This window comes from Anas acuta, chromosome 1 (assembly GCF_963932015.1).
Source record: "Anas acuta chromosome 1, bAnaAcu1.1, whole genome shotgun sequence".
Classification (NCBI taxonomy): domain Eukaryota; kingdom Metazoa; phylum Chordata; class Aves; order Anseriformes; family Anatidae; genus Anas; species Anas acuta.
Genome location: NC_088979.1, coordinates 120,954,578 through 120,974,314, shown reverse-complemented (window position 1 = coordinate 120,974,314; position 19,737 = coordinate 120,954,578). Strand labels below are relative to the sequence as shown.

General features: G+C 39.5%; 1 protein-coding gene and 2 long non-coding RNA genes across 7 annotated transcripts in view; 2 read left to right on the top strand and 1 right to left on the bottom strand.

Moving 5' to 3' along the window:
* Positions 1-19,737, bottom strand: part of CFAP91 (cilia and flagella associated protein 91) — a 35,459-nt gene that overhangs the window by 13,968 nt on the left and 1,754 nt on the right. Inside the window, exons 3-12 of the mRNA XM_068698118.1 lie at positions 18,571-18,728; positions 15,801-15,884; positions 14,252-14,308; positions 13,199-13,380; positions 12,348-12,525; positions 11,868-12,025; positions 11,427-11,609; positions 11,172-11,314; positions 5,073-5,189; positions 1,294-1,365 (exon numbers count right to left, since the gene is read on the bottom strand). Coding sequence (XP_068554219.1) covers positions 1,294-1,365; positions 5,073-5,189; positions 11,172-11,314; positions 11,427-11,609; positions 11,868-12,025; positions 12,348-12,525; positions 13,199-13,380; positions 14,252-14,308; positions 15,801-15,884; positions 18,571-18,728 — 1,332 coding nt within the window. The remainder of the gene's footprint in view (positions 1-1,293; positions 1,366-5,072; positions 5,190-11,171; positions 11,315-11,426; positions 11,610-11,867; positions 12,026-12,347; positions 12,526-13,198; positions 13,381-14,251; positions 14,309-15,800; positions 15,885-18,570; positions 18,729-19,737) is intronic.
* LOC137864243 (uncharacterized) lies at positions 388-5,064 on the top strand. Its single transcript, XR_011101393.1, has 3 exons — positions 388-932; positions 2,309-2,562; positions 4,517-5,064. It is a non-coding gene; the product is annotated as an uncharacterized lncRNA (long non-coding RNA).
* Positions 5,202-19,625, top strand: LOC137864228 (uncharacterized). 5 transcript variants are annotated; one of them, XR_011101386.1, is made up of 7 exons: positions 5,202-6,262; positions 6,382-6,447; positions 11,913-12,047; positions 13,358-13,465; positions 16,926-17,097; positions 17,278-17,333; positions 17,445-19,625. It is a non-coding gene; the product is annotated as an uncharacterized lncRNA (long non-coding RNA). The 5 variants fall into 5 exon arrangements; XR_011101391.1 differs by lacking the exon at positions 17,278-17,333 and having other exon boundaries at positions 18,364-19,625; XR_011101384.1 differs by lacking the exon at positions 17,278-17,333.

Below are 19,737 nucleotides of genomic sequence, written 5' to 3'. Positions count from 1 at the left end.
CAAAACCTACCCTGCAGCCGTGAGGTAAAGCTTGACTAAACCTTGCTGCATGGAAGATGAAAGCTGTGACTTTCTGCCATGGGGTACAGATGATGCCCTGCTACACTGTCACAAAAGATTTTGTTGTTGTTGTTCTGTTTGGACTCACCCAGAATTCAGACCGCTGGGATGCCAAACAGCAAAACCAATGTCAAGAGAACAGGTAAATATCCTTCTGGATATCCTGTTACACCAACCTCAGCGTGAAACCTTCCCAGTGTGAGCCCTGCTCTTTTTCCTCAGGCTAAAGCTAGACATCCCCTTTTTTAACATCTAATGGTCTCTGACCTTTGTTCTGAGGGAGTCCAGCAGCAGTTCAAGGCAGTAAGTTGACGGGGAGGTTGTTTAAACTGCTGTTGTCCCTACTACAGGTTTATGTTTTAGGAAATTCCTAAAAACGATGGGACATTTCATCACTCTCAAAAACCTTGTGGAAGTCAACAGCCTTGACTCGAGCATCCTTCTCACAGATCACTGCAGAACTGGAGAAGTCTTGGGAAGCTTAAACTCCGCCTCAAGCCACTTCCACGGTATTGTATTGTTTACTAAAGCTCAGGTCAGGGTCCCACATGGGAACACTTCACAGGCGTTAAACAATCAGTGCAAGAGAGAATATCAATGAGCCAGAAAGCAGCAGCAGGCTTGAAAACCCAACCCTCTGCACTGGTCTGATCAAAAGTGACAGGCTTGCTGAATGTAAAACCCAAGAGGCATGGCTACTCGGTTAATTTTTACCTAGGCACAATTTTACTCCTCTGGAAGCAGAACAATGTGTCCTGCACTTGCTGGAAATCGTGGTGGTATGTGTCAACTGCTCCTCACCCAAGAATGATCAGCTCACCATCACAGGTAGCTGTGAAGATGGTGGGAAATACAAGCTGTCCTGCTGGCATGTGAGTTTTATGCGCCTGGGATCTTAATTAATAAGCATAATTAAGGCAAAATGTACTCACAGTCCAGACCTAGTCTAGAATTTGCTATTTGATTAATTCTACTATGAAGTATCTAATGAAACATCTGAGTGTAGGGGATGGCAGAAACAGGGAGACACTCACAGATGTGTAGGAACTGTAACAAATTTGGGCTAGAGAGCAACGATTTCAGCCTTGAAGGACTTCAGAGGACATATGGGAGGATATGCTGCATAAGCCTCATTACCCTTGATTAGTTCTGGGGAATAAGGACTGCAAACACACCTTCAGTCATTCCCACCACCATTCTGCAGACAGACATCAATAAAGAGACACAAAATACCAAGTTCTGAATAGCCCTTCCTCGGAGCAACTTCTGCAGACAGATCACTGCCAGTTCTATTTCCTCTTCCTCCTGCCAAAACAAAACAAATAACCACACAATAATTATTTATTCTTTTGGAGATTGAGAGTTCTATGAATCACCCACCTAAATATCAAAGAGTCAAATTTGTATCCAATTTCTCAATTGTTTCTGAACGCTATCCTTCTAATTTCTAGGGAAAAGAAGGTAAGTCAGAATAACACATACTTCCATGTTTTGTAAAAGGTGGAGGAGCAAGTCTATACAATCTATCCGAGATTTTAGAAGGTACTAGAGGAGTACCTAACAGTAAGGAGATATTGATGGAGAAAATGACTGTATGCATTGAAAGTACTACTTGTCGCTTGACCGAGTTGGCAAAATAAGCATCAACTACATGAATTTACAGGTCAAGACACCAAGACGATAGAAGATTTATTTAAGGAGGTGCAAGAGAGCTGTTAACCATAAAAAAGGGGATTAAAAGGCAACATATACCATTTTTCATCTGATATTTATGCCAGTGGTGACCTTTATCGGAGTAACTCGGTAAATTTAAGGCTCAGAAAGTGATAGTTTAGAAGTAAAATAAATTAGATTATATTGCAATTGGTCTCTTTGAGAATTTTACTGGCCTAGCATTGTGTGACTGATACCAACTTGGAGGAATGATTTAGTGTAGTGAGAAAGAGAACATGACCACATGACAAGAAAAAAAACAAACAAAAAAGGGCTTATTTTAAATAGAGGAACAACTGGCATTTTTTCTTGCTGAGGGGGTCTTGCTGAGTTGACAGTAGCAGGAGAGGAAAGTCCATCAGCTGCCTGGCAAGGATTAAAAAAAAAAATTAAAAAATGAAAGGAGGTTGTTGTTGTTTTTTTTTTTAATAAAAAGCCAGTAAGGTCTGAACTGAAATGTGCTATTTTAGAAGTGCCAGGAAGAGTGTGGGATGAGAGAAATGGTGTAGGCTTGAATTTTTCTGTTTTTTCTTAGGTGTTGCAGATTAAGTATTCCAAAAGCATAAGGAAACATTCCTGCCTTTCCATAACACCACCCAAGAGGAGCAAAGCAGAACGAGCCAAAGGATTGCCTTATGATATTGGGTGTTCTTGTTCTCTGGAAAGAAGGGATGAAGTCCAGTTAGAAAGCTGAACTACACCATGTCACCTGGCAGCAGAGGTAAGTGAGGCCCACAACCCCTTCAGGACAGAATTCTGGACGTGGAAGCTGACACATATGCTGGACAGGTAAGGCAAACTACTGCAAGATTTAGCCTAAATTTTTGTGGGGTGCAATCTTCTGTACATGGAGTTGTATTGTTCAGTGATTTAAATGATGGAGGAGGGCTCTGCAGAGGGATCTGCACAGGCTGGACCCATGGGCCGAGGCCAACTGTATGAGGATCACCAAGGCCAAGTGCTGGGTCCTGCATTTGAGGCACAACAACCCCAAGCAGCACTACAGGCTGGGGGGAGAGTGGCTGGAAAGGTGCCCGGCAGAAAGGGACCTGGGGGTGTTGGTTGATAGCCAGCTGAACATGAGCCAGCAGTGTGCTCAGGTGGTCAAGAAGGCCAACAGCATCCTGGCTTGTATCAAAAACAGCATGGCCAGCAGGTCTAGAGCAGTGACTGTCCCTCTATATTCAGCTTTGGTGAGGACACACCTTGAATATGTGTTCAGTTTGTCAGCACCTCATTACAAGAAGGACATCAAGGTACTGGAGTGTGTCCAGAGAAGGGCAACAAAGCTGGTGAAGGGTCTAGAGAACAAGTCTTACAAGGAGTAGCTGAGGGAGCTGGGGCTGTTTGTTTAACTTGGAGAAAAGAAGGCTCAGGAGAGACCTTACTGTACTTTACAATTACCTTAAAGGAGGTTGTAACAAGATGGGGATCAGACTCTTCTCCCAAGCACCAAGTGATAAGACAAGGGGAAATGGCTTCAAGTTGCACTAGGGAAGTTTTAAGTAAGATGTCAGGAGAAATTTCTTTACTGAAAGGGTCGTGCGGCATTGGAATGTGCTGCCCAGGGAAGTGGTGGAGTCACCATCCCTGGAGGTCTTCAAGAAACGTGTAGATGTAGAACTAACTTAGTAGCATGGTTTAGTTGTGGACTTGTCAGTACTAGGTTAAAGGTTGGACTAGGTGATCTTAGATGTCTTTTCCGACCTGAATGATTCTATGGTTCTACGAAAAATGACTGGGGAAGAGGTGTTGAGGATGTCTGCAGTAGTGCCTCTCTTCTCTCCACTTTCTTTCATACCCCTTGTGGTCCACGTCACCAGCCTGCCACTCTGCCATGTTTTCCTTTTGAGGTCCTCAACGCCAGCAGGAAGAGGCTGGTGAAGTTAGCAGTTGGCACTCGTATCCATAAAAGGCAGGAAGAGATGCACTAATGACAGAGAAGAGCCTTGCTATTTGTGCTCCTCACAGCCAGCTGAAAGGAGAAACCTTGCTTGGATGCTGCAAGGTGGGAGACGATACAGAGGTGCTCTTCAGTGGCTGAAGTTGCCCTGATTTCACAGATGGAGCTTCACTGCAGAGATACACTCTTTTATGTATTCACTTACAAAGATATTTGAAAATAAACCAAACGTTGACAGATTTAGCTTAGGTGGAATTCTATTGTGTTGGAACTCTTTCAAAACAAAAGAAAACAGCAACAACAAAAAACACACAAACTGTGGTCTGTAAATAGCCTCAAGAATGACTGTAAGTGTGGGGATAAATCCTCCCGTTTTTTGTCCATGTAGCTTAAAGATCTGCCAAACTGCTGTATCAAATAGTGGTATCTGCCACTGCAGTACAATACCTAACACTTAAAGAGTTAGTAAAACTGCTTTTTCCTGTTAATAAAAAGCTCTTCCCGAGGAGATGTGGTTGTTTCAGTCATCTTAAAATGGACCGTATAAAACATAGGACATCATACTGCGCAACAATGGCATGGATGATCTAGTAAGACTTTCTCTTTCTTGCTTTCATGGTTGTATAACCCTCTTAAATTCACAGGTTTAAACAGTAATTGTGTCTGATTCTTACTGCATCATGAAAATAGTGTTAATAAGCAGACAAAGCAATCCACTGGGGCAAACGCCTCTTAAGCACATTATTTCAAGAAAGAAAAAGTTGCAGCTCCCCTAAAAATTGTTTTTGTTTTCCTACGATATATCACAACATGCATTTACTGCTGTTCTGATCTCTGCAGAAGAATCATTTTCTGTGAACTGTCAATTAAACGGATCATGCTCATCAAAGACTGAGTCCTACACAGTGATTAGAGCTTCACTCCAGTAAATTAATGAAGTGCGTGTGCAGTGCTAAGCACCCGAAGTCTCGCTGACTTCAATGGGACTAAACTTAATTGCTCGCTGGATTATGATAGTGTTGTCAGATCAGAAGGACGGAAGGCACTGAATAAACCATGTTTGCAGAGGTACATGATTCCGCCTTTTTGTTCTCTGAGAACAAGGGGACAACATGTCTACTAATTTATTTCTTTATAAATAAAGCTAACTTAAGGATTTGGCCAACAGATCATGTAAGAGAGTTTCATTTCTTTGGTTATTAGTATCCTTAAAGAATACACAAATGAGAGAGTCTTAAGGTGGCTGGCTATTTCTAAGACAAATATAGATACACAAAGAGATAAAACTAACTTCTTTCCTTCTCAGGGCATTCCTTTAACAACTAGGAAGGGAACAATCAAGCATCAACAGAAAAAAAAAAAAAGTGCTACAATCATTTACAATCATTCCACTTACAACTGATGGTTTTTCCAGAATTGGAGTGGGGGGCCGAGGAACAGGCTTTTCTATTTTTTTGAGGAAGCGAAGGGGCTTCTTTGGCTCTTCGACTTTATTCTTCTTCTCCAATAGTGCCTGGAAGAGTCATACAATTTAATCAGAACTGGGCCAGATAGAACAAGACATCAAGGCTACTCCTGCAGATGCTGACTGCTCCTGATCACACTGACTCCAGAGGGTTGAAAGTAATCTGCATTTTGCAGGCTTCTGCCTTCAATTTTCTCATTTGCACATCAGTTGAAAAACTGAATAATTGCACAGGGCAAGTCACCTAAAATGAATCCAGAAGTTCGACGAACTTGATCGTTACTTGTTCATTTAGTACAAACTAAAATAATACATTTTTAAAAGCAGGTTGTTGGTTTTTTTCATTTTAAAATGGGACTCTCATTGAACCAATTAAACACTGACCCACCTGCAATCAGAGTTAGCGGTGTATGTTATTCTTGCCTTATGCAACAATAAAAACATCAATCATTTTCCTATGATGGAGGTAAGATACTTTCAAAGTGTGAAAAATGGGCAGAAATATCACAGCGTAATTGCAGTTTGCACATCGGTACAGAGTGGTTGTAACTTTTTGCCTTTATCGGTGTGACGATTGTTTTTGTGGGTTGAAAGTGTTGTGGGGTCAGGAGATTTCACGAAGGAAGTCACAGTTTTGTGTTCCTTCCTCTGTGAGGTATCTTTGTACGATATACTGTTACCCCACAGGGTTGAAGTAAATGATCCAGGACTCCTTCCTTGCAGAACATGTTTTGAAACTCTTCTCTGCCCCGTGGCATCCAGAGCAACTGCATCAGTGGACTAAGGGAGAAAGGGAAACTGACTGGCCTGAGAATTTCCTTCTAGTAGGAAAATCCACAAGTCATTTAAGGCAGATTTTATCCTGCTTGCAGCTGTTTGGTGGCAGATGACAAAACTTGTCAGCCAAAGGAGCTGGAATTGCCACCTAGGCTTCGGCCACTTTAAGACATTTTCAAAGTGCTTATAGAGCCAAAGTCCTGCCAGCTGCAAGCTACTTAGAGCAAGATAATCAAATAATCTCCTCCAGCTGCATTGCAACACCTGGCTGCTGTAGGACATTTCACTGCAGCTTGCAGGAAGAAAGGGAAGAGAGTACATGCATCTAAACTTCCTTCAAAAATGTAATCCTACTGCAGCATCAGTTGGATCTGTAGCCTTTGTTACAGAAAGGACAAATATATTCCAGCAGGGAATAGTTTATTTTCTCTCTCTCTTTTTTTTTTTTCTTTATTTTTAACAGAGAGGGCATGCTAGAAAGGTATGCTCAACTACAGTATTTCAGTGGGGAGGAAAACTGGAGAAAAATGTAAGAAAAAAAAATCTCATGCTGAATTTCTCTCTCCAGCAACAGAAAATTGATGGCGCTTGCACTGAATTTAATTGTAAAATTAATGAGGTTTTGAAACTACAGTAGTCATTGTATAAAACTCTTCTTGTATATTGGAGCTGAGCTTTACAGCTAGGATTATTAATGGCTCCAGAAAAGGACGGAGATTCCTAGGTGGAGGGCGTAAAATGCTTTATTACTGAAAACTTCTGAAACGGACCACGTTAATAATGCAAGAATCAAAGCCTATAAACTGCTTATAAACCACGTGAAATGGTTATAGCTGAAAAATGTGAAGAGATTTTCCAAACCGTTTCTTGTATTTAATGACCTTACAGCTCTCTGGTATGAAGATTATAGTACTGCTTGCTATGATTTATAAGGTGTTTTGCATGATGGGGGAAAAGTAAGAGAAAAAAGCACTTGTAATTGTGATTATTTTCAAAACAGTGGCTCCTATGTTTATTAATACAATGTTGCATTCATAAGAAGTTTTCTAATAATACCTTATCCTCGAAAAATACTTCTTGTTAACCAGAATTCCAACTTTTACAGGCAGGAAAATATACGAGCACTTCTGACAAGAGGAAATTTTTATAAAAGTAGACTTAAGAAATAACTGCACTTCCCAGAAGTGGTGTTAAGTATTCATGTCAGCACAAGCTTGTGCCTGCTTGGTTATCTTTACAAATTAAAAACTGGTTACCATTTGCTTTCACCAGTCTGAAGTTTTAAGTTATTTTAAAACTTCAACATACAAGAAGAAAGTATGTTTTTTGCATTAACAGTTTCTACCTAACTTAACAAATTACTGTTTTATAAATAAAGAGACCAGAACCCAAGAATCGCTGAACAGTACTTTCTTAAAGCTTATCAAAGGATAAAGATGCTAAATTTCTGAACAACACACTTCATATGGCACCACCTACAAATCATGTGTTGATTTTTTTTTTTTCCTGAGGTAGAATACGTTATTTTTTTTCAGGTTCAGAGCCATGGTATAATCTGATAGGGTTGGGCAGTGAAGGTCCAACTAAATCTTCCAACTCTCTTTCATTTTCCTGGTGAAAGCAGTGAAGAGGAAATGGCACCCCTGCATTTGGCCATACATTTTAGCTTTTTTGCTGGCTTCTGATGGAAATTGAACTCTTGACATGATAGTGGCTTGAGAACCAACTCTCCGTTCAAAGAAATACTTCCTCAGATTTCTTCATTATCTTCTCTTTAATCTTCTTTTTTGCAGGACAGTGTGTATATTTTCATGTATAGCACACAGTATACGGGCATGTGCCTCTTCCTTCCTTTCTGCCCATGAATGAGGACGGTGAGATCACCAAGGACAGAGTGAGTACCTGCTTTGCAATGCAGCACGGCTGCTGCATCTTGGCTGATCGAGACTGACATAATAGCTCCTAGAGCTTGTCTGAGCATGAGCCAACTAACACTGCGCTGGAGATCTGTTCTTGATGCAGTAACTGCTTGAACAGGTTTTCCTCCCCTTTGAAGCTGGCACAGATTTTCTTCAGAGATATTCTTGGCCCTCCTATTTCTCTGCCTCCTTCCAGCAACAGGACGAAGAACACAGACATGATGAGAGTTGCACTTAATGCTGAGGTGAGAGATTATTTGTTCTGACATCATCTGGATCCAGCACTTTGAAAACACCTGACACTTCATCCCCACCTTGAGTCATCAGAGCATCAGAGGGTTGGCTTGAACCCACGTATTGCTCTGCACTGGGATTTCTTCTACTCGCTCCTCTGTTCCTTGATGTATTCAGTTCCCTAGCTGCTTTTCTTTCCTAGTAATTTGCTGTATCAGTACGCTATCTCTTTCTTCAACTAAATTAATGCCTTGGATTTTCACTTAAGGCTGTCTATATAATGGCTCACTTATACTGCTTTAATCACTGTAATCTGTGCTGGCTAAGAACTGGATTTCCTTGTCCTTTTAAAGATCTGGCTTAAGATACAGCTCATTGTTTTTACTGTAAATCCCAAGTCACCCCTGTTTCTGCCATGTTCTCTAAAACGAGAACTACTCAAAGAATACTGAGCATACGTTAATACTCCTGCAAAAATGATTCAGGATACTCCTCTAAAATCACTTCTTTTTTGATTAGTTTCAAGTCTGGAAGAAGCTATTATTCTCAAGAGGACACAAATCCTTTTTGTAGATCTCTGGATCCTCTCTTGTCCCTTTTTACAGCCTCTAACCTCAGGGAAGCTCTCAGTATGGTAAACCAAGAGGAATAAAATGAGGAGGACTAGGCCATCTTGCCACCTACTTCACCAGAGAAGCGAGCTTTGGAAATTTCCTGTATTAAAATGATTTCTTCTGATGCTAAGGTCTAGCATTCCTCCTCTATTTGCTACCTTCTTCCACAGATTAGCCAGGGAAAATAAAAGAAGCTCATTCCAAAGCCAGATGACCGTGCACTCTGAATTTCCTAGAGTTCTGCTTCTTTTCCAGGATTATGGGAGAAAATGTCTAGATCAAGTGCTAGGACAGTACCCAAAAGAGGCTTTTGAAGAGATAACTGGTCTAGCTGCTTGGCTATAGAAATAATGCAAAGCAACACAGCCCTTCTGAGATGATCTCTAATTGCCTTTCACGCTCTTTGTGCCAGAGGAGGTTGTTGGCAGGATTGGGACTGCTTGCGCCAAGTGGTCAGGCAGCTGTCCTCTCAAGTGGTAAATTCTGTTAAGTCAAGTACTCTGCAGCCTTTACTGCCCGCTTCTCGACAGCTTATGAGGTAGACCTGTCAAAGAGGCTCTGCTAAGCCAGAACGTGCACAGCTGCCAAACTTGAGAAGCAAAAGGCTCCACCCAGAGAAGCAATCAGTAGTATAACCACAGAGCTTAAGAGCTAACTAGGGCAGTAATACTTGCAGACCTGCAAGCTGACTGTTAGATAAAACTGTTTCTTTTCTTGTTACTCTGAGCAGAAAATCTGTTTACATCTAACAATGGCTGAGGCAGCCTGGGTCTTCAGCAGTGTCGCTACCTTCTGCATCTCTGAATTGACCAGTTTGATGACTACTTCTGTACATCTAAAATTGGTAGTTAAATGTTACACCACGGATTTATTATCTTTATCTGCAAAGGAAATGTTTTGCAATTTTAAAAGAACATACATTTTGCCTTTTTGTGGAGGTGAAATGAGTATTTGTTATACTAGCCCCTCAGTTAAAGGCATAAATCAAGGTATGATTTATACCAACCAAATGATTGATTACAGAAGAAAATACCCAGTGTTGTCTGCTTTTGTTCAGCATTCCATTCTCTTTGGCTATCAATTTTTCTTTGAGGAGACATTATTATGTAAACAGCCAGCATTAGGGCATACTTCTTATCAGTAACTACAGTTTAGGCACTCCACTGTGGTCTTTCAAACTATGAAAAGTATTTTGAACAAACAAAATGCAATTGTTGTAATTAGATTTCAGCCCTGAAAGCTCAGGCTAACGTTCTGCTGCCTGTGAGAGCTGCCACGAATGTCATGACCATGATTATATATAGTCACTACTTTGAGTTTACATGAAAAGCACCCAGACTCAGAGCCCTTCGATAGTGCTGTGTCATCTTCTCTAAATCTTTAGTGAACCAATGTCCTTAGTTCTTGAACACTTCCTGTAGCACTCAATATTTTCCTTGAAAAGTTCCCTTCTGAAAAACAATCAGACGCAATGCTTCATCTTTCACAAGATCCAGTGGAATTTGGAATAATATTGTGTTTTCAGAACAAGATTTAAATTTAAAATTCATTAGCAGAAAGTCACTGTCTGTATTGAGTATTATTAAATTACACTAAAACAAGAAAGCTATACACATAATTTCCAATTAGGAAATATTTCTTTACTAAAGAAAGTGTAAGTGAAAGTTGCCCAGCTTTACAAATGAAATTAGTATTTTTCAGAGATGCATCGTCAAGCAAGAATAGGCTTGATTTTAAAGAAAGGTAACCCTCAACAGGATCATAAAGAGCACACTTAAAAATACATGCAATTTACAAATATTGTGATTGTAGATGCAAATGAGGCACTTCTTTCCTCAGTGGTTAATTGCATATATGGGCACTTTATTTGCATGAACAGTTGTGATAAATTAAGATATGCAAAACACTGTGGTCATGTTTGCAAATCAGATGCTGTTGTTAGGGAACAACAGTGATATGCAGCCCCTATTCTGATCCAATTTCATGAGTGGGGTCATTTTAATAATTTTTTGCTGCAGGTGTTTTTACAATAGGTACTTAGAATGCACATTTTAAATATGTAAAAAATTTTTGAATATGACTCCAGATTCGATTTCCTTATTTATTAGTAGTTTGACAGTGCAACAAGCAGGCCTACCATAAGTGCATGGGAGAAAAGGGAGACAAATTTTTAACTGTCATATGTTCCAGTCCAAATACTTGATCCGTAGGGATACAGAAGCAGCTGTACTTGTTTTCTACAAGTCTGGACAGAAGCACAGATGTTTGGGAGACAGAGTACTGACAGACTGTGTTCCAGAGCAGTGCTGGTCATGCCTGAAACAGTCTGAATGTCTGATATGTTGTCCTTCAAGTTGTCTTATAGAAAATACAAATTTAGCACAGCAAATTGGAAGAAAGCTTAAATGTATATCTTCCCCAAAGCATTTCTGAACAGTTAAAACCTGAGAGGAACTGACATTCTGCTGCTGGATGCAGCTCCATACCTGATGAACCAGTGCCAGCTGCACCTCTAGTCTTGCTGCTCTTTTAACAAACCCAGTCTTAGTAGTAGTTTGCTTAGGCTTTGGAGCTTTAATCTTAGCCTGGGTGACAGAATGTGGGAGAGCTGCTTCCAGTTCGCACAGTCCTAAGAGACACAAAGAATGACTAACTAATGAAGCGATGGAAAAAGAATTTTCAGTTTTGTCAAATTTTTTAATAAATACGACATAAAAACTAAATGTTCTGAAATGCCTTACCTGCAAAGGTGTTAAGATAGAAATTTTTTACAACAAAGCGTTCAGAATGGTTGTCTGGGAAATAACCAATCCTAGATAAAGGAGCATATGTTTGTGATGCAAAGTCAGTATACTCTTTGATGATATCTCGTCTCTCCAGTTTCCCCATCACATTCTTCCTCTTAGCTATCAGTTTCCTGAGCACTAGAAAGGAAACACGAATTTAAGAAGTTTTTTCATACAAGGAATTCTAAAAAGCCTCATCTTCAGAAATTCACAAAGGCTCTTGCAGGGTAATACAAAATATAAGCTGTTTGACCAGAACAAATGCTGGCCATGCATATCTATATTGTGGCTGCGAACTGTTTCATCTTCAGTAAAGACTGCAACTTCCTATCTTCTACACAAAGGGCTTGTTTGAAAACCGTCTTGTACTGCTCTCTCCCTGGTTTTCAGACTTACTCAGTACAAAGTCATGCTGAATCTTTTTCATTTTCTCTTTTTTAGCCTTCTGATGATTTTGCCAGTGGTCGTCCAAGCGCTTGGCATCCAGCTCACTCTGTTTCTCCTGTTGCCTCAGCAGCAGCTTCTTTAAGACTCTCAGTCGAATCTCCTGCAACCTGCAAGGAAAAGAAAGGCCAGGTATGATTTAAAGCACTTTGCAGTGTTCTGTGCAATCCTGTCATCATCAAATCCCACATACCACTGCTTTAGAGACAGTTCATACTGCATATTTCATATTTAATCTTTCATTTTGAAAAGTGAAAAACTGTTGCGGTAGCAGTCTCTAATATTGAATTTAACAAAAATATTCCTTTGGAAAATCAGGGGATTTTTCACAGAAATCAAAGGTGTGCACCCTCCAACCAATCCCTTAAGCCTTGTTGTTTATTTTCTGTTGGGGTAATAATTAAAAGAAATAGTGTATAGCTGGACTCCTACTTTTCTATTTCCTGTTCTCTAAAGGCCCACTCCTTCCTCTCCATATCATCCATCATTTTCCTCCTCTTCGCAATTTGTGCAGCATTGTCCATGGCTGGAAGAGTTGCTTCCCACGCACGTTTCTCCCGGGCACGTTCAATCATCTCCACCTCAGCTAGTCCTGCTGGTAGCCCCCGACCTTACAAGGACAAGAAGTAGCAGCTCTTTAGAAGAATTGTGAATCCAACAGTACACTAAGCTTTTGGAGAGCTTCATGGGCACATGCTCATATGTTATACCAATGCAGAGCAGTCAATAATCAGAAGTAAATACCTCTAAGGCCAGTGAAATTCTACAGAATGAGTAAAGGTTGGACCTACAGTTGCTATAGCTTAGCTGGCATTAACACTAGCTCTTCATTCCTCTACTGCAGTCTGGAAAGGAGGACATTTTCTGAGAACGGACACTTTCTTTGGCATGTCCAGTATCTATCACTATTGCAGGTGAGACACTGGGACATGAGGATCACAAGCTGTATTCCGAGGCAGCAGCATTTGTATGGTTTTCTTTCTGACGTCTAACTCAGAACAGCTGAGGAACATCAGGTAAATGCAAAATTGCTCCTAGTAAAACATACAACCTTTTAATCTTGAGTGATCTTAAAACTCTTTATGAAATGCCTCAGAACAGCACTATTAAGCAGGTAAATATCATACATATTTTAAAAATAGCTAAAATAATGTGCCCTAAGGGAAGACAGCAATGGTCTACCAAAGCCAGCAATAGACTTGAAACCTGACATTGAATAGAAGAGAATATCCTGCTACAAGGGGCATGTAATTGTTATAATTTATTTTGATTTCACAACTCACCCCAAGTGAGAGTAGCAAGTGTCAGAAGTTCAGGGACTGAGCCACTGGGAACTACATATTCAGGGGAATAGGGATCCGTTTGGGCTTCACCATCCCTGTAATCTGTCTGTGTGCCCAAAGTTCGTAACTTCGGACCAAAGATCTTGCTGTCTCTTGTAGCTGAAAGGATAAAGGGATCTATCCTGAAAAGAAATGCAATATGGAAGAACATTTGTCACATTCATTGAAAAGGAGAAAACAAATCAGAAATGCAACACTAAGTTAAAGGTAAGATATTCAGTTGTGCTGTTTTATCTTATCATTGCTCTCATTGATGTTAACTCCATCATCTTTAGTAAAAGCAAACCAAGACAACACTGAGTCCTTTGAAAGCTCTCTCCTTAGGAAAGCAATCCAGAAATCTTCCTGCTTTAGCTCTTCTGATTTTTTACATGCAAATCTTACCTATGTATCCATTATAAAGCATTGCTTTTAATAGGCACAAAAAACTAATGGTTGAGTATAAAATGAAGGACTGTTTCAATTTAACTTACGTATCTGCTTTTCCAACATTTCCAAAACTAAACTCAATTCTGACTTAAGCACGTGCAAGTATAGATCCTACTACAAACTGAATCTGCTTATGTTCCCTTAAAATTTGATTCCCACTGAAAATGGGGGTCAGGCTATCATATTACACTATATCATGTATGCTCATGGATTGCAACTATCACAGACATTGTGATAAAATATTAGAAGAATTTGCAACTATGTTGCTGTATTGGAGAATCATCTGTATTGGCTTCTCTTGGCTTTCTGTTTCAGGCCTTATAACACACATGACACACACTTCTTCTACCCAGAAAGCACTACTTACCCACTGCAAGCAAATTCTGAACCATGCAGTCACCTGTTTCTCCAGGAATTCTCAACACTGAACAAACTCTACCTCTTAATGAGTTTTTCCTGTTGTTCATTATGAAAACTGTTGATCACCAACTAAATAGTTAAGCAATCATTTTCTGGTGAGATGTGACACATTACAACAGTATCGTTCCATAAGTCAGTACTTACATTTCTGTTGCATAACAAACATTTGGTGGAAGCAGCATATTGGAAGGGATGAGAGGTCTGAAAAGAGAGAACACAGAGGTAAGACAACAGCCATGAGGCTCAAAAGATCATTACACTGCAGTTTTTCTAAATTGTAACTTCACTGAAATTAGTGGACTGATTTTCCCCAAATCAAGTTATGTACTTGCATGTTGTGCCTGAATATTAAAGAAGTCTTTCACAGCTAAGGAGCAACAGATAATACTTCACTGACAGAAGTGCTATTCTTTTGACAAAGAAGGGGAAAAAAAAAAAGTATTTTCTCATTCTAAAAACTTTATTTTCCCTTCAACTTTTGACATTGGTCCACTTATGGCATTAGAGCAGTTACAGTAATCTGTGCTGTGCTAGAAGTGAGGAGTCATAGATAATAAGACAAACTAAACTGAGTGATTTTCAACAGGATGGAGATGCTGGACATCTGTAGACTACTTGCAAACGGTCCATTAGAAGAAACTAAAGAAGTAGGCCTATTGTATTTGTTGCACAATGATCTACGCTAAGACTGAACAAAGGAAAAGTATTCATACTAAGAACTCTTTCTTAGGAATTCCTACAGTTTGCTGTTCCATATCAATTTTGCTTAGTCTCTGAGAGACTGAAAAGACATTATGACTGGAAAAAATTACAAGTCTGCAATCTGGAAAAGGTGGAAAACCAGTGTTTTGTAATATGTTTTCAGAAAAGAGATATGCTTTGTATTTGCAGTCAAGACTGAATGGAATTTATAAAGAACAGCTGATTGGGTAGGAATATTTTATTTCTGATTCCCCCCTTAACATACAATTCTTCATTTTCCTTTTCCAAAGTAACCAGATGAACTAAAAACTTTGAAATAACAAAAGCTGTGCGTGAGACTTTTTGCGAGTGACCTAGTCCAGTTTCTCAAGATATTTTACCTGTCCTCCTCCAAAGACTAAATGTCAATGTTTTGGATAGGTCAACCTACCATCAAGCTCCCATCAGGAGTGGACCCTATTAGAGTTGACCTATCGGACCCTACTATTGTACCTGGGTTATGGCAGCATTCAGTTCTGCATGTGAACTCTTTTTTAAAGACATAGTATGTTGCCACATAAGATAAAAATGTAAAATTTCTCTAAGACTGTTAATTCACTCTGCCAGAATTACTCTCAATGAGTTTATTAGCCTGAGTTTTGATGCTTCAGAGAAGTCTACATATAGAAAGAGGTATTTCAATGTGTTTGGGGTTGGAATTCTTTGCTGCTTGTAGAGAAGTTTCCTGAGAGCCTTATGCTCACTAAGTTGCTGCTTACGTCTTGCTACACTTCCAATTGGAATTGCAACACAAGACAGTAATTAGAATTAGAAGTGAGTGTGCTCACAAATTTTTGTATATGTTTTATTAATTATTTGACTTATTTATGGTTTGATCTTTTCAGGGTTGCTTTGTTTGTTTGTTTTAAAGGCTATGGCATTTATTTAGGTGTACTTTAAACTTCAAAAAAGCAAGCTTCTGAACTCTGTTTCAAATCAGGTCATTCCTTACCTTGCAAAATATTTGTAACGATTCCTTCCACTAACTTCAGGATCTTCATACACGACTGGGGGTATTTGAAGAGAAGGCTGACCTCTGCAAGTCAGAATACAGGATTCTTTACTATCACTTAGGAAGTACATTCAGAGCAGGTTTTTTTCTTATGCTTCATTACTTATTTTTTTATCTCTACTTCTCTGGTTGCACAATCAAAACATACACATTACAATTCTGCAAAATCCCCATGCCTATGCAAGCAATTATATTAGGCTTTTTTCATCCTTGGTATAGAAATAGCAATACAGTTTTATACTTTATTCGTTCCTCCCAGTGCATGGGCAAAGATGATCATTGTCTATCTTTAATAAAAATTTCCTTATGTGCTTGGCATGACAAGGACTGTCCACTTGTAAATGTTTGATCTTGTAAAGTAAACAACATTTACTGGGAACAGTGGGGGGCAAGTTCCTTTCCATAAGAGTGAAAAACTTTCCATAACAGAAAATATGCAGAAAGCAGTATAGTGAACAAAGTGAAAGACCATTTGCTACCATTCAAAAAGTAGCTAAAAAGATTTTGAGCAAACGTGAAAAAAATTAAAATCAACTATTTCAATTTCAATTATCCAATACAGGAGAAAAAATATGCTGAGACTAGTGCATCTTTTCCAAGAATAGTCTTTCTTCATTTTTTCCCCATCTTTCCCCACAAAGTATGTAGACCGTTTAATTTTTTCACTATAACATCTTGGATTTCTTTGTTGCAAACCATGAGGTCTACTGAGGCAATCAGTGAGAGAATGGGTAGAACTCAGTCCTTTGAAAGCTATGCATCAGGACTGCTATTTGATTTCACAACTACAATCTTACTCTTCTCAACCTGCAAGCTCGTCAAAACCAAGGAAGTTATTTAAAGAAAAGTCCATGTCATGCTATTAAGGTAAATCCTTCCCTTAAGTTGCATATAAGGCCAGTCCTGAAGGTCATGTTTTCCTAAGACCATTCTTGGTGACTTATAAGAATCCTGACTTTAAATGTATGAGATTCTGTGTACTGCAGTTTGCTACTGTTGCCCGATTTTAAATACAGAGGCATATTTACAGAGATAAAGTTAATAACACAAAATGTTGCTCAACAGCTGAGATGAAAACAGAGGACCACATACTGAGATCAGCTGCCTTCAAAGACCTCACGTGTGCCCTGTGAGCTGTGATGTGGAACTTGGGGAGCCAACTGTATGGTTACCAACTCCAGCAAAGCTTGAAGAGAGATAAGCCTTAACCTCATGTGACAGATAGTTTACTGCCAAGGTAAGCTTAAAGTCATCTCTTCCTAGCACTTTCCATCATAACATGTAACAAAAGAGAGGGGAAGGGCTTGGGATGCAGTGCAGTAACATGAGATACTTGCTCAGCACTAATTAACCTATTACTGTAAAGTCATGTTTGTAATTCAAATGAGTTAACTGAGCTGATGGCTTGTTCCACTAGCGGTCTCTGTGTATCAGTGTTGCTTCGTCCAGATGGATTTGTTTCACTCAGCACAGGTGGGCACTTATTTTTATGATCTAACTTTATTAGCATAAGCTGTTCACCCTATTATGATATAGTTATAGGCACAATGGGAACCCGGTGAAACAGCCCCTTTTATTCCACAGATCCTGCCTCAGATCCTGCCTCTTCCATGTCCTTGACTTGTATTTGCTGACTTTGCTGAAATAAACGAGCATTTACTCCTGATAACCTTGCAGAAGCAATACAAATACTGCAAAGGCAGCTGGAAAATATTCTATCTTCTGTATCAGCAACACTGTCAATCACTGCAGGTTGAAAGAGAGGGGATGTATTTCCCATCTTTTGTTAATTGCAAGATACTTTGCAAATACATGGTGCTGAAATATAATTTTAAAGCAGCTAAGGTGTCAATTAAATTCCTGTTACAGAATAACAGGCAAAATGGAAGAAGCCACTGAGGTTTGCATGTGCTGGGGACAGCTTGAACTGTTGAAATTAAGAAAAAAAAAACTTTCCACAGTTATTAATTTATTGTAGAAATGAAGAGAGTATGCTTTTGAAACTGAACAGAAACACGTGAAATATTTAGTTATCACTCAAACATCCTTGATTATTGTCTGGCAAATGGTGTAACTAAATTCACAACAGTATCAGAGAACTTCTATGAAAAATCCATGGTCTAAAGTTAGCTAGGAAAGAAAAAAAATCTGAAAACAACTAGTTAGGCTGGTGCCTGCAGTCTTGAATACAGCTCTAAGAGGAATCCTAAAGATGCATGGTGTGGCAAAACACATAAATGGTTGCTGAATCAGAAATGCAAATTGCAATGCCAGGAGAAAGATCACCTAAGAAGCCCCTGAACTACAACTGCGGTGCCCTGATTCAAGCCCTATGCTCTCTTAAATGTACAGCAAAAGCAATCTAACCAGCTGCAACTTCATGAGACTACAAGGAAACAGCTACCACTGAAGTAGCGCACATGAGCCACTGAAGTCTTTGTAACTTGTCTGATCTATAAGAGATTGAAATAACTCTCTCCACTTTGCCGGGAACCCGTTGCAGAGCAGCTAGCACAAGGATGAAGGAATGTGCAACATCCACCCTATAAGAAACAGATGGGCAACCATACTCCACAACAGCTGCAATCTCTTAATTTCAAGGGAAATGTAAGTAGGAGCAAATTGCAGTCATCTCCACTTCAGTGTGTAAGGGTTTTTGTTGTTTTTGTTTGCATGTTTGTGTTAAATTATCCAACCATGGAACACTTACAAAGCAAGCTGCTGAAGAGCCTCCAGACGCTGCTGAGCCCTCCCTCTCCATCTTCGGTCAATCAATGGAGGCACTGGATCTTTGCTGTCCAAGCACAGACTATAGCCCGGGAAATGGATCAAGCTACTAAACATGCTTGTGAAAATTGGTACCTTTACCTAGCGTTTGTGTGGACACAAAGAAGGAGAATCAGTGATTTAGTGATTTCAAATAGCATCAAAGAGATCAGACTTTCAGCTGATGCTGGTAAGTATATGTATGTGAGCAGCCCATAGAAAAGCCTGGTGTTATTTACAGGACATTTGGGATGAGGAAAGAAGAAGGCATACATATGCTAATGATGTCAGCTGGTTAGATGGTACTTCTCAAGATGTGGAGCATACCAGACTAGCAGCAGATGCACAGATATGTCTTGTGGCTGTTTTCCAGCGTCTAAACTTATACTTAATATCGAAGGGTCTAACAGTTCATTACATAAAGAAGTTAGTGTGCATTAACAGTGAGTATGCAGTAATGTGAACTTCTAACACATTATCCCACGTAACTCCCTCCCATTTCATGTGCTCTAGAAGTGAAGTAACATATTCCACTTACAGAGTAAAGTTACTTTATTTTATACTATAACAATTTTAGCATGTGCTAAAAATATCTCAATGGGTGTTAGCGCACAAAAATGATCACATTTTAAAAATCCACACCCTTCCTTCTGGAGCACTGATTTCCCTGGATAGACATGCCTTAAATCTCAAAATTTATGGTTGCCCATAAATCGTTGGAATTGTGTCTCTGCTATAAGTGATGTAGCTATACTGGCTTGAGTTTCCGCAAAGCCTGAAATCAGTTTTGAATTGTGCATTGACTCTTTCATTTCAGGGGGTGCTAACTCAAATGCATATAGGATTATAGTGACATTTCAAGCACAGTAACTCATCGGAGTTAGAGTGTCAGATTATGAAGACCTAGGCAAACTACTATGAGTAACTGCTCACTGTACGTGAGACTGCACTTTCACTATACTTCTTTTGAAAGGGAATTAAACTTCTAAGATTTTGGAAGAGCTTATAAATTAGTATTATTTCATCCTCTGTCCGCCTCATTTTGTGATGCTATAGACCAAGAATTCGAAGTCATATTGTTTTGTATTGCAGATTGTGCAATTGTTGATTC